The sequence below is a fragment of the Scaptodrosophila lebanonensis genome, unplaced genomic scaffold (assembly GCF_003285725.1).
Source record: "Scaptodrosophila lebanonensis strain 11010-0011.00,11010-0021.00 unplaced genomic scaffold, SlebRS2 tig00000059-arrow-arrow-pilon, whole genome shotgun sequence".
Lineage (NCBI taxonomy): Eukaryota > Metazoa > Arthropoda > Insecta > Diptera > Drosophilidae > Scaptodrosophila > Scaptodrosophila lebanonensis.
In genome coordinates this window covers 357,239-371,777 of record NW_022060552.1, presented here as the reverse complement: position 1 = coordinate 371,777, position 14,539 = coordinate 357,239, and the positions used below count along the sequence as shown (strand labels likewise).

The 14,539-nt window shown below is 36.1% G+C and overlaps 1 protein-coding gene across 1 annotated transcript in view; it reads right to left on the bottom strand.

Annotated features, from left to right (window-relative positions):
- LOC115624490 overlaps positions 1–14,539 on the bottom strand; it is a 48,892-nt gene that overhangs the window by 2,144 nt on the left and 32,209 nt on the right. Inside the window, exons 2-4 of the mRNA XM_030519193.1 lie at positions 8,728–8,939; positions 6,588–6,723; positions 6,076–6,209 (exon numbers count right to left, since the gene is read on the bottom strand). Of these exons, the coding sequence (XP_030375053.1) occupies positions 6,076–6,209; positions 6,588–6,723; positions 8,728–8,939 (482 nt within the window). The remainder of the gene's footprint in view (positions 1–6,075; positions 6,210–6,587; positions 6,724–8,727; positions 8,940–14,539) is intronic.

Here is a 14,539-nt window from a genome sequence, read left to right as displayed (position 1 = left end):
AATAAAATAGAATGCAAAAGCGAAAGGGAAAGGGAAAGAGAAAGCGCCACAAAGCGCGTGTCAATTGTCAAGTGGAATATGTGATACAAATATACATATAGCAGTACAATATATATAGGATATAACAAACTACGCTCCAGTTTGCAAGTTGCAATCTCTATTGTGGCATATGTTGTTTGGCATGCGACAGAATCAATTTCTATGAATATTTATCAAAAAGTTGTGCATGTCAGGACGCAGATAGCGGCCGCATGCAATGAAGTACAAGTAACGTCGCACGCTTCAGTGCAATGACAATAACAAGAACAACGAAAAGGAGGACAACCACAACTAGGAGAGCGTCGGGGGAGCCCTGCCATATCATTCTTCGAGTGGCGCCTTCTGGGTACTTCTTACGCCATCATTGCGCTCAATGGTTTGTTGGCGAGAGGCGCTGAGCGCTGAACGCTGAACGCTGGCCGCTGAGTGCGACTGAGACTTGACTTTTCTGTGTAGACGACGCAGTCAGCGCCTGCCCAAAAAACATACCACGAGCAAAATTTATAACTTATGAATGATGAATAGATTTACGCTTGAGTGATTAAGTGGGGCAGGCAGCAGGCGGCAGGACAGGCAGTCAAACAGCCGTGCAACCAGGCGGCCAGACAGACAAGCCAGGCGAGCAGGACACGCACCAAACAGCCACTTTGTTTGCGGTGAGTTTAGTTTGAAGTGCCTACAGATACAGATACGTTGCGTCTCCATCCACCGTTACCTTCTGCGTCCCAGCTAGGCCCTTCTGACAGCACTGCTTGCCACCAACACCGAAATAACCACACGTACTCATGCATACAACCACACGCATCCACACCGATACACGCACACGCACACGCCCACACACCCACACTAGAGATGGGAGCTGCAATCGTCTCATGACTGTTGCACTTCTTAATTATAAGTGCTAAGCACATATCGCAATTGTTAATTGCTTTCCAAACAGGAAACAATTATAGCCACATTATTTGTTATGCATTCTGCGATTTAGAGCTAATTTGGAAGACGCGTGTCCAGCTTTTTGTAGAAAACAATGTGATCCTCGCTGACTCCCTTCTTCTTCCTCTATTTAAGCTCTTAATGTTTCTTTATCAAATGTAGCAAAAGTGTTTATCGATGAGATCCCTCTTTGCTTCGGGCTTCTATGATTGGGATTATATTTCAATATTTCGTTGCACCATCAATTACTTTGTTTACCAATAATACGGAATAATATCTCTGAGAATTTTACTGTTTCTGAAATTTGTCAGCTATTAGCGCTAAGAGCTTTATTTTTATTTTTTTAATTATTTAAGATCTTTCCTAAGTTGGACAATTATTAAATTTTATGATTATATTTTGTTTTTATCATGCTTCTTTCTTTGTGGTTGCGGCGTGATTTGCACCTAGGAATGAACTCACATTGTGGGGTTCCTGGTCCTAAAATTATATTTTAAATTTGTAATACTATGTCTTTGTTAAAAAATCATTTTCCCAAACAAAATCAGCTATGTTACTTCTGAGCAGACAATTATAGCCATACTAATTAATTAACTTAAATAAATAGTTATGTAGGTTGCGCTTTTATTTAAATAGTAAAATATTAATAATGTTAATTTAGTTGTGGGACTTTCTGGTTGTAATTTATTCATTTTTTCTCTCTGTAAAACATCAATTCTTTCTTTAATTTCTGGCTCGTTTCTCTCACATTTCGTGTACGTGTTATTTTTTATTTATTTTTTCTCTGTAAAATATCAGTTCTTTATTTCATTTCCAGCTCGTTTCTCTCACATTTCGTGTACGTGTCACGCGCCCATCTCTAGCACGCAAACACCTACGCATATACATGTAGTATATGTGCCTCATGGCTCTGCCTGCCTGACTGCTGTTGAAAAGCGCTCGTTAGCTAAAAGATCAAGTGCCACACACACCACAGAACACAACACACACACACACAAACACACACAAACACCCACACACACCCACACACCGTCACACTTGTGTGTGCACACTTAAAGTGCTGTTTGTGTTAGTTTTGCTGAATTGCTTGTTTGATAATGATAAAAAATAGGCCGTGCCTGCTGTTTGGTTGGCAGGCAAGCGCACGACCATAAGTTTCACTTCATTCTTCTGCAGCTGGAGGAGCACGAGCATTGTGGCAGGGGCAGGTGTGGGGGTGGGGGGTGGGGAATGCTCAAAAGTTGCCAAGTGGCAGCTAAAAGTATATTTTCCAAAGCCCTTTTTGCATATTTCGTTTTTGTTCCAAAACATCAAAATGTTCAGTTTGCGGTTGTCACGAGGGCTACAGATACTCGTAATTGACTGAATTGCGAGCAATTTCTCAATAGACATATACCCCGATGAATATACACAATTTTTCTCCTACTATTTAAAGTTAAGATTAAAAATTTGTCAAGTACTTTGCTCGTTTGAAAACACCTCGTGCTTTTAAATGTTCATGTGTTGTAAAGATTTAGACTCGCGATGGAAATCAACTATTGATATAAACGTAAAATAATGGTTTATCCATTAAATAATATGCTTTAATAAAAATATTTCTTTAAGGCTGATTTTTTAGCTAAACAATTAAGTAAATAACATTTAAATGCCTTTTGTCCTTAACACAAAATTATATTCATTATTTGAGTTTTATTTTGTTGCTCAAAAATAATGATTATTAGTTGCGTTGCAAAGTATAACTCAAAATTGAAGGTATTGATTGAATGAATGATTTTTTTCGAAAAAAAAAACACGAAATAATCATTATTTGCAATGCCTAATAAAAACGTTTAAATAAAGAGTGCAACAAAAAATAGATCAGATGCCTACACATCAGAAATCCAAACAAATAGCTTAACACATGCTTCGGTCTCTATACTGTTGTTTTTGTAATTATAGTTTAGCTAAATAAAAACAACATTATCATTATTTTACTTCCTGACAACATCTGTTAAATTGAACTGAACAGTAAATTTATTTTTCCTACACACGGGCCTTCCAAAAATAATCCATTAAATATCACTGAATGATAAATTTTGACTTTTGCTGCCGCCGTTAATGATTGACGATGCCGCACTTCAGAAACCCAGACACCTCTCCATGAAGAAAAAAAAAGAACCTACAAACCAAAACTCCGTACAAAGGCCACCGGTGAAATATGACTTTAAGCGAACTGACACAACAGAAGCACTCACATTCCCAGCTCTCTTCTGGTTGCGCGAAGCAACAAAAGCAACAATAAAAATAAAATCGCGCAAGTCTAAGGCCAAAATGACTGGCCAAAAAAAAAAATGAGAAGAGAGGAGAACCCAGCAAACAGTAAGATATAAAAAAACTAGCTGACAACATAAACGTTTCTTCAAAAAAAAAAAAAAAAAAAATTTAACAAAGTAAAACACGGCAGCATGTCAAGAGCAAATGCACACACACACACACATACATACGCATACATATGTGTGTGTGTGTTTGGTATTCACCTGGATGTGTGTGCAGTTATCCGCACCTATGACAAAAAGCAACACTGGCAGCTTTTCCGACTGCGACGCGCTGTGGTTGCGGCCATAAAACAAAAACAATAGCAGAAAAGCATAAAAAGCGACAACAACACACACACACACACACACACTCACGCAAATTCACACCAACAAACAGACACTGACACACTCTGACACGTTGCCTATCAAAATATATGAGCCTACAGGATACAAGCGAGCCAAAAAATTCACAGCTGCCAAAAAGTGTAAAGCACGAAAAATGAAAAATCGCGCACTAAACGCTAAAAGATGCCATTTTTACGAACCATTTCTATATAACGCACATACATACTTGTATATAGTTTTTGGCAGGCCATCCAAAGGCAAACAGAGAATTACACACATCAGGTATTTCAAATGGTATTTAGGGAGCATCTGCTCTAGGTGTGCCCCAAAAGCCTCAGTAGCTGATTCCCCTTTAGTTTCTAAAGCGGAATCTACTATTATTTTTGAAACAAATGTTGCCATAGAAATTTTCTATTGCTTATAAGTAATACTTAGAGAGTATGTTATTCAAAGACTGTGAAAAAGGAGCTATGTATACCAGGCCTATTATTTCTTTTCCGGTAAAAGGAAAGCCATAATGTGAGCAATTTTTTACTATTGTTCAATTTATTCTTTAAAGATGCCATGTTTATTCCAGCTTTTAGGATTTTTTTTAATTCAAAATATTTTTAGTTTAATTCGTTTATACCCTGTACCTAAAGGGTAGCATTCTCTCTTCTTTCATTTTTCAATCAGTCGCGAATATTTAAATTATTTTCTGCCTTTCTGTTTCCTGAGTTAGTTTCTTACAAATTTTATTTCATTACTATTATCGAGTTACATAAGTCGATCGGTCTACTTACTAACTTCTATGTAAGTTGCTTTTCTGTTTCCTGACAATCCCAATATGGGTGGCAGGAAAAAATTCTGCTCAAATAAAAGCTTATCATCGAGACAGAACCGTTTTATGAATAGCTTTAAAAATCGTATTTTCTCGAGGTACACAAATGGCACCAACGTTGCAAAAAATGGATCAACCTAAAAGAATTCTAAGTTTGAAAACAATCATGAAATGTAGAAGCTAAAAAAAAAGCTCTAAAACAAGTGTTCTTTTTAGATCAACTCCCGTAAATTGTGGATATGCTGGAGTACAATTGAAATGACAATATATTGTTATGATAATGAATCAGGGAAACGACACGATTATTTACCAAATTAATATTTTGCTTGCAAATTTGCGGACCATGCCGATTCCACTGCCACTTTCTAATGAGCTCCTGCCTAAAATTAAGATCGCTTTGTCCTCATTTTAGTCTTCTCTACACAAAGTAATAATTGTATATATATATTTTTAATTCTAATCTTTTCCACACAGAACAGATTTTTAATAGGATATTTGCAGTATATTACTTCTTAATCAGATAATCAGCGGATATTGACAAATGAAAAAATATGTGAAAACTGTTGTTCAATTCATAAATTATTGTAGAGTCGATTCTCGTTAATTCGAAAATATGTATTTCTAAAATATTCATTCTTATATAATTCATTCGAAACTATTTTTCTAATAGCGGCCTCTATTAAATGCACAATTTTTAATAAAGAAAGGTCTATATTGTCTTTTATGTTCTAAGACTCAGAAATATAGAAATATAAAGATAAAATTTATATAAACATTTCTGAAGCTTTAAGCAGTTTCAAATTTTTGAAGACCTTATTTTAACTGATGTTTTGAACGATTCCTATTTCCATATAATACTTGGATAATGCTTTTAAAATATTTATTTTAAATAAATAGCTTGTAAACTACAAACTACTTACACCAAACTACACAAACTAAGCACTTAAGTGTTACAATTAAATATTTTTGATTTGCTGAAAACGATTTTATATATTCTTTTATCTGCAACTATTTGTTGATAAAAGTCCTTTTCTCTGCTCGAACATGAACTTTAGTTTGATATTAATATGTGAATGCTATTATACTGGCACTTAATATACGTTTTCATTCGGTTCTCTAATTACTGTTTAATTTTGGTAGCTCGGTAGTTTCGAGCTGTTCCCTTTCCTCCTAATATTCGCCATGTGGTAGAGTTATCCTTTTTTTGGCAGCTGTTCGTTGTGCTTTTATTACACACCCTGACCAATCTGGTGATATATTACGCGCATTTTTATATCTTTTACTTCAACTTCAGGCGTCTGCGTTTTTGGTAAACACACAAATCAAGTGGCCCAACTCCCCGAATAGGAGAAGAAAAAAAAAATTGAAGAAAATGAAAGAAAACTGTGAACGTGCTAATTGCAAAATTGGCAGGCAATCAATTGAAGAGCACCGCAGCAAACCCAAAAACTGTGGGTGGCACTTAATTGAAAGGCGCAAACGCCAACGCCAACCCAAACCCAAACCCAATTCCGATTCCACATCCACTTCCACTTCCAATCTGAAACCGAAGTTGAAAGCCTCAAATGCGCTGGCCATTGGCCTCTATTCTACACAATTCTGGCCGTAATCGTAATCGTAACCGTAACCGAAACCAAAACTTACCACAATACCATTAATAGTCCATGTCAAATTAGCAGCCGGTTTCGAGTATTTAATTGAGCAATTGCCGTCGACCAAATCGCCAATGCGATAGCGGGCCTGAATGCCGGTAACCATTGTGTGCTCTTCCGGCAATTCTGCACCAGGCGAAGGAGATAGAAATACAAAGAAGAGCATGGAGAGAGGGAGAGAAATAACGAGTTAGTTGAGTTGGCTGGCATGGGAGGCGACGAGCCTGGGCAGGCACATGCATAATGGAAATGTAAAATTAGCACGGGCACGAGTTCAAAAAGAAAAATGAGCAAAGGCAGTGAACGTTCATAGCTTCGCCCGTCCATCCATCCATCCATCCATCCATCCATCCATCCATCCGTCTGTCCAGTCGAGCGGTCCCCGCTATCCGTTGCCTGTTCGCCGGCACATTTGTCTAATTAATTTGCTTTTGGCTCCCCCGCCTTTGCACTTTTTTCCTCCACTCTCCACACTTGTTTTTATTGCATTTTGTTTTCACTTACCTACCACCTCCATTTCGCCGGACACCATTGCTGTTTGAAATGTAGGCGCTTCCACGGATATTTCGCATGTAAATTTTCCCGAAATATTCAGCGGCACCGACTGCAGCACGACATGACTTTGATTCGAGAGGTTGCGCTTTTGGGTTCGCGGGGCACCAGAAGAGAAGAGCGTAATAAAAATTAGTTGAAAAATTGGCCTGCACTGCATAGAAATTGAATATAAAGCGTGGCAAGTGGCAACATGAAAAAAATGTGTGTCCATGCAAAGAAGGAAAATGAACACGCTCAAGATATTCTAAAAATTTTGCACGCGCCTTTTCAATGGGCAACTGCTCATTTGATATAAATAAAGCGAGAATAAATTCAACTGCATTTTACTTCAAATAATAATAACACCCACTATTTTCGAATTCGAATAAATTCTGACTTCTTGCAAGCTTCTATACCTTTGAAATTATGCTAATGACAGGAAATCAATTAGCGTAGACGATAGATGTTGGTAGCAGAGTTACCAAATATATGTAGTTTGAATGCGTTATGGGCTTGTTCTCCCTATTATTTCACCTTAGACTTCTTTATGGGAAATAAACACTTGGTTCAAGGTACAAATAATATATTCTTAATTGTTTATTTCAGCGTTTAAATTTAATGAAAAAATGAAAAAAAAAACAACTTCCATAACTCTGCTACAATCGATTATTCATCTTAAAGTTAGGGCATAATCTTAAATAATACCTTATTCCTATATATACACCTAATTCTGTTTTTACAAAAAAAGACACTGATCATATGCAAAAATAGGTGATTGGTTGCTTTTCTTAAAGATAAATATATACAAGTATGCAAATTTTAGTTTTCAAACTTTGTTCTATCAAAATCGTTTAAAAAAGACCGTGTAAAAACAGAATTAGATGTATATTTAATATTCTTTTCTCAAATCTCATCTTAGTTATAGGCCAACCAGTAGATCCTTCAGAGAAGTCATCATTTTGTAGAATGGATGTTTTGTATTTAATTAAAAATCAGTTGTAGACTAAATTATAATTTTCAAGCGTGTTCTATTATTTTTGTTGAAACGGCCCATCTAACAAATATGTTGGCCTTTTGTTTTAAAATTGGAAGTTGGTTTTAAATTGAAAATATCCTCTACAAGTAAATATTATTGAAGATCAGCTTTCGATTACTCAAGAGAAGGGACTGTATCTGCAGGTTGCGTATTTAACTGAGGAAACATTTCCTTTTGAAAACCAGTTATTGAAAAAATTAATATATTAAAACGTGTTCTTATTTATTTCCTTAAAGCGGTTTTTCGGTTTTTCTTTTTAAAACAGGATGTTGGTTTTAAATCTTCCAAATATTATTGAAGATCAGCTTTCGATTACTCAAGAAACCAACCGATTATAATTTCCCAGTAAAATCGTTGACTGTGCTAATAAAACAAGAATTAAATAAATAAGTGCAGGCCCACAACCAATTTATTGAAATCAACTTAAATGTTTATTTAATGGATTTTGTTGTTGTTGTTGTTGCGTTTATTACAGTAGAAATATTGTGTGCATAAATTTTAAACTGTGCATGAAAACCTCAAGCCAAATATAATTTAATAAATTACATTGAAAAAATGGCTTTAATATGCAAAAATATGACACGAGGCCAGCGAGTTTGTGGCTGCAGACCCGTTCACCCAATGTCAGCCATTTAACCCAATTTATCCGAGCGCCTAATTGGCGTCAGCGTCATAATTAAACTTTAAAACTGGCCATTGACTTAACGCGAGTATTTTCATGCAATCTGCATATATTGTTTTTAAATGAGCCGCGAGTCAATCACAACTTACTGCTACTCGGGCTAATTGGCATTCTGAACAGCCTGCTCGACTCGGTTAAGTTCAGCTCGACTCGACTCGATTCGACTCGACTCGACTCGGATCTGCTCTGTAATCACAGCATGGAAGTTGTTTGGAAAAATCATAGCTGCCACTCATGGGGTCTGTCTGGCTTTATGCAATTTGCATCAATTATGAGACATAATTTGCAGGGTGTTTGTTATTTTTATGACACGCCCACCCACCCTCTCCACACATACTTCAATTATTCAATCATTCACATCGTCACGCCGCACCACACCGCAGCACACTCACCTCCACATTGAGTCCACTTGTCATGGCGAAAACTTTCATTGCCGGATTCTCCTTTGGTGTATAGCGATAAAATTCACGCTTCCCCTTGTACCATTTCACAGAGTAGAGAGTGTCGTTTTCCATATCGTAATTACAGGTGAGCAGCGCATTACTGCCTCGCTTAACTGCCTGCGGTATCATTACGGACACATCCTTGAGGGCCACAATGAGATCTGCAAAGGACAAACAGAAACAGGATGGAGTGCATTAGTTGTGTTTGTTGTTAAAGCGTTTATGCAATTAAATACAGAGCGGATGTTAAAGGTGGCACAAATACTCCTAGCTACCTACACACTCATAAAGTCGAATTGTTTGTTCTCTGCCATCGTAAATATCGCGAGTTATCTTGCGTAATTGTGTAGCAACATTTACTTTTGTTTAATGGCAAATCGATTGACTCATTAAGCGCATTCCGATTGATATTTGCCATCAACTTCACATTGCAAACTAAATTGATTAAATGAAATGTAAATTACGGCAGAAGTATCATTAAAGCGTTGAGTAAGAAAAACCGCCCAACTCGATTATGGAATACGCTATCTGCAAAAGAAAATAAAACTTTGTTGCCCCAACTCGTATAAATTATCCGTCAACTTTGAAATGTTGAGGCATTTTACAAAATCCATGAATACAAAGTGTGGAAAAGTATTATTATTTATTATTAATTAGATTCTCAATCACCAGCTGAATTCTGTAACTTTAAGTTTCTACTACTCAGATGATAATTATCAATAGTATGAGATTTGTCAATTTAAAGACAATCTGGCAAACTGGCATGCAAGTTAATCCTGTTATTCGCCTCAATTTTAAAACTAAACTAAAAAAAAATTCAATTTGAAATTGATTTTGTGGCTGTATTAAGGAATTCTGATTGGGTATCCAATTTGTGTAATAATTGATTAAAAAACAGTTTTCTTCATACATTTCCAACGTTCCCTAATATTTAAATAATTAACACATTTGATTATTTCGCTGATAGCTATATAAACAATGTGAAACAGAAAACGCTTTGTATGGATAACTGGTATAACTGGTATCAACCAAGTTGAATATGTTTTACTCCAAGTTTCTTTTAAAGATAGAACTTATAAAATAAAGGGAAAAATTATATTATACGCGGTAGCAAGAAACTCGAAATGTCAACTTAGATTTCGTAAGCTCTAAATGTTTCATCATATATTCTAAAATGTCACAAAATAAAACAACATTTTAAGCTTCTGGTTGCAAACCATCTAGCTGTGTGGGTAGCAATCGGATAGTTGTAACTCTAGAGTATATTACTGAAATGCCACATCCATTTGAAATGTTTCAAATGGCATATCAAAGTCATATTACAGGCCACATGCTGAGCACAGGGCATAAAAATGAAAAGTGCAGCAAGAAAGGGTACAACAGAAGGTGATAGCAGGGGGAGGTTGTTGGCGTCCTGGCGGATGTGAAACGGAAAAACGAACTCACAATAGAACTTTATAACATATGATAAAGCTTGCCATGCTGGACGTCCAACTAAATGGCGAACCATTAAAACTGGACATTTGTAAACATAAACTGACAGATAAACACCCACACAGACAACTGAAATTTTACCTGGCAGCCCACACACACACACACACATACACACACACACGCACGAATAAGTTAGCTGCTTTTACAATTTTCATTGGTTTGTATTACAAACAAACAACCATACAAACAAACAGACAAACAGACGGACACACATGCACGCTTACGTATAAAAAGCCGTTAAAATACTTAACAAACGTAGATTGTAAAAGTTTTTATAACAAAATAAAATGCGATGCTAGTGGCCAACAACCCCACACCCCACACCCTACACCCTACACCCAACAATGTGCGGTTAAAGGACAATTTTACTCGTTCGCCCAGCCTTAGTCGATAACTACACACAAAATGTGTTGCATACAGCCAGGCGCAGTGCTCGAGCTGCGAGCGGTACGATTGGGTTGTTGATAGGATAGTGAGAGGGAGTGAGAGAGAGAGGGAGGGAGAGAGAGAAGCGATAAATGCACCCACATTGAAAAACAAAACGAATAATCGTTATATGGGTCAATATGAAACAAAAGCATTGTATAAAAAGTATAAAAAGGAATGAAGAAACAACGTTGAAGTTAAATTGTAAAAAAGAGCAGACAAAGTGCAAAATGAAGGAGGCAAGTGTAGTACCAGCAGAGAGTGAACTAAATACAACAACAGAGGGGAGGATAGAGAGGTTGCTTGGTCTGTGTTGTTATACGAAACGCATGCTGATGATGGTCAGCAGCAGAGCAGAGGGCAAGGACTCGCTTATCAAAGGCATGCGGCAGTGGTAGTGGATACTTCACTACTTTCCGCTTAGTTTGGCGTTGCATTTGTGGGGGTGAAGGGGAGAGAGGTTTGCCATGTTTTCGTTGCTTCTTTGTAATTTGCGCATATGCAATAGGTTTCGGGCAACATTCCGTTTTCTTCTCCTACTTGCAGCTATGTATGTATCTGCATATTGAATATGTTCAGAATCATAGTCTGGCAGAAACATCAGAAGCAGAAGAATAGGAAGGAGACGATAGCTGAGTAACAAAACATGACTTCCATGTGTGCTGTACTAATTGAAATTAGCAACAAAGTGGTAGAAAGTCATCAATTTTCAAGAAAAAAACTTAATTCTTACTTGCAAGTCGAATATCACTAAAGAAAAAATTTTATGCAAAAATCGAATAAACAAATATTTTTATATACTTGTTAAAATATATTTGATTGTGCCAATAATCAGAGATGGAAAACAAAAACTTCAAAAGCATAAATATAAATTAATAAATATAATAAATATAAATAATATAAATAAATATATATAATACATAAATATTTTATTAATTCTTAAAGACAGCGCTCAACATATAAAAATCCGAGTGTAGTAAGGCGATGAGTGAATTATTTTCAATTTCCAAAGTCAGTTTGCTCAACAAATAGTTTGTTTAATTAAATTCTTTTGCTCTCCTTAAATTAGAAATTTAACTTGGCATTTTAAGAAAATAGTTTAAAGGCATTTTTAATACTGTGCCAACGATTGTGATTCCTCACTCAACAAAATTGATTGCATTGTGGCCCATCATTGCCTATTAAAATGCTAAGTTAAATATATAAAATTCCTGCCAGATCCTCATACTAATCCCCATATCCTCCTCATCATCCTCACATCGACATCGAATGTGCAGTGAAAAGTTTCATCCGCAAGCATATCGAGGCGCACATTTTATCTCTTTGTGCTGAACTGGTCAGGGCCATTCAGTCCAAGTTTTGTGCTAACTTGCACATTTAAGCTTTTAAACGGATTTTAATTAGTTAGTTATTTATATTGGAAAATCTTTTTGCATTTTTGGTCGTTGGCATTTTAGTTTTTGGCCAGAGATGCGTTCAGTCTAGTTCAATGCTTTTACTTTCTGCACAAAAGTTTGTAATTTTTTGGCAGCAAAATTAATGTTGCATTTGGGGGCCAACAAAAATGTACATTTCGTTTATTTCGAAAAAATAAATAAAAAAAAAACATAAAAAAAATAAAATTAAATCAAGCAGCAAAAACTTTAGTTGGGATATATTCAATTTTGCACATAAATACTGTGATTAGTTTTTATTTGTTTTATTCTGTTGGCTGTAAATTTGTTGCCAGTTTGTTGGGTCATTTATAATGGTTGGGTGACAAAAAGTTTTTTTGTGTGTGTGTATCTGTATTCAAGGTAAGTGCATGGCATTTATGTAACAGCATATGTGCGCTTTAGAAACTCGCTGCCAGATTTATGCATTTCGCACTTGACTAAGTGAAAATAAAAAGGGCCATTTTCATTCTCTACCAAAGTTGGTAATTTATTTTCGCATAGCAATGAATTCGCGCACTCCCGTGTGTGCAGGCAATAACAAAACTTTCCAGACAGCCGCAAGCAATTTACTTAAAAAATGCATTGAGCGGTAATTTTTCTTGACACACTCGTACTTGTATTAAGTTCTATTAGCCGCTAATCAAAAGTTAAGCAGAAAAACAAACATACTCGCACTACACCCAAATATTGTATATAAACAGATCCAGTTCCACAGACAGTTGGAGCGACGTTCAATAACCTGAAAGTGTTGCTCGGAGCTTAAAAACGCAGACACAATACAAACAGAAAACAAAAGTCGACTAAAGAAGACAACAAGACAAAAGCGCAACTAACGTGACGGCTATAGCCATAGCCTCGAGACCCGCACCACCTAACGCGTGGCCAAAACTTATGCACAGAAGCCACAAAAAGACGGCCAAGGTGACAAACACCCGGCCAGACGCTATCTCAGCCCCTCAAAAAACAAAAGAAATAAAAAATAACAAACATGAAAGAAGCAGCCAGCCAGCCAGCCAAACCGCTGACTGACTGGCGTTCTGTCAGCGCCTCAGCGTCAGCGTCAGCCTCATTCTCTCATGCAGCCATTTCCACTTTGGAATTTCAATAAGGCCAACAGAGCAAAAATGCCGCAGGTGGTAGGCATACGGCATAAGGAATCAAGACAAAAGTAAAGACAAAAGTAAAAACGCAAACACCAGCATCAAGTAAATACATAAATTAAAAGTGTAACTGTTTAAGGTGCAATTTTTGGGGGCTTCAACGCAAATATTTAAATGTGTATATATTGCACAAACATATTAGTTATGGGAACAAAACACACAGACAGTGCGAGCTGAATATAATAATGAGAGCTATGTAACGATGTAGGGGGAATTGAAAAATGACTTATGTCCGAACTAAGATGTTAAATACGGGGTGATAAGCACCACAAAAAGCTATGATATATACCTTTGGATACCTGATTGCATATTAATTGTAAGTCCAAAAGGTTAATAGAACTTTAACAAATTATAAAAAACAATAAAATACGAAAATCATTTTATTTTATTCAAAACAAGTATACAGTTTTTCTTGTATTCTTTATGAGAGTATACAAACTAACTTTGAAGTTAATCGGATGAAAATTGTAGATTTTTCATACAAACGTTGGAGCCCGTTTTCCCCCCTTTGGAGCTCGAATTTTCCGAAATCCAAGAACCCTTTATTGAGTTTAAAAACGAACTTAATTTTTGCTCTTTGTTAAATGCTAACTTTTGTATCGATGTACAGATAGCTCCGCTTCCAGTGGAGCAATTGTCATGAAATTTTTACTGGATTTCCAACCAATTAATCACATGTAGATGAAGCTACCAAAATGTAACATATTTCTAAGGTCCTGCTTACTTTGCAAAGCTTATTATTATTATTATTATCTAGAATACTAAATGATCAAAGCAACGCGATGATGAGAATAGTAATTCAGCGACCATTTTTGCGTCTCGATATAAAGATATATGGTTATCGAAAAGTTTCTGAATAGTTGTTCACCTTCATTTAAATATAAATAAAGATATTTAATGGAGTTTAATAAGTATCAAGAAACAGCATTTATTTTCGACCAGTCTTGAAGCTAATTTCCAAAAATAATGACCACAAATAGAAAACCCGTTACTTACCTCGGCGCACAAAATAAACAAAATAAACACAAATATGTATTTGTTTTTTGGAAAAAGAAGGTCTTATCGTCATGTGTGACTACACATCCACATAAATAGGCATACACACATACGATTACTTGTGTAGAGGCACAATATTTTGACTGCTACGTTATTTATTTGACATATTTATGGGTTCATAAATACAAACAACAAATACAACAAAAAAGAGTACCTCTTTATGTTTAAAAATATACACTGAGCAAAAAC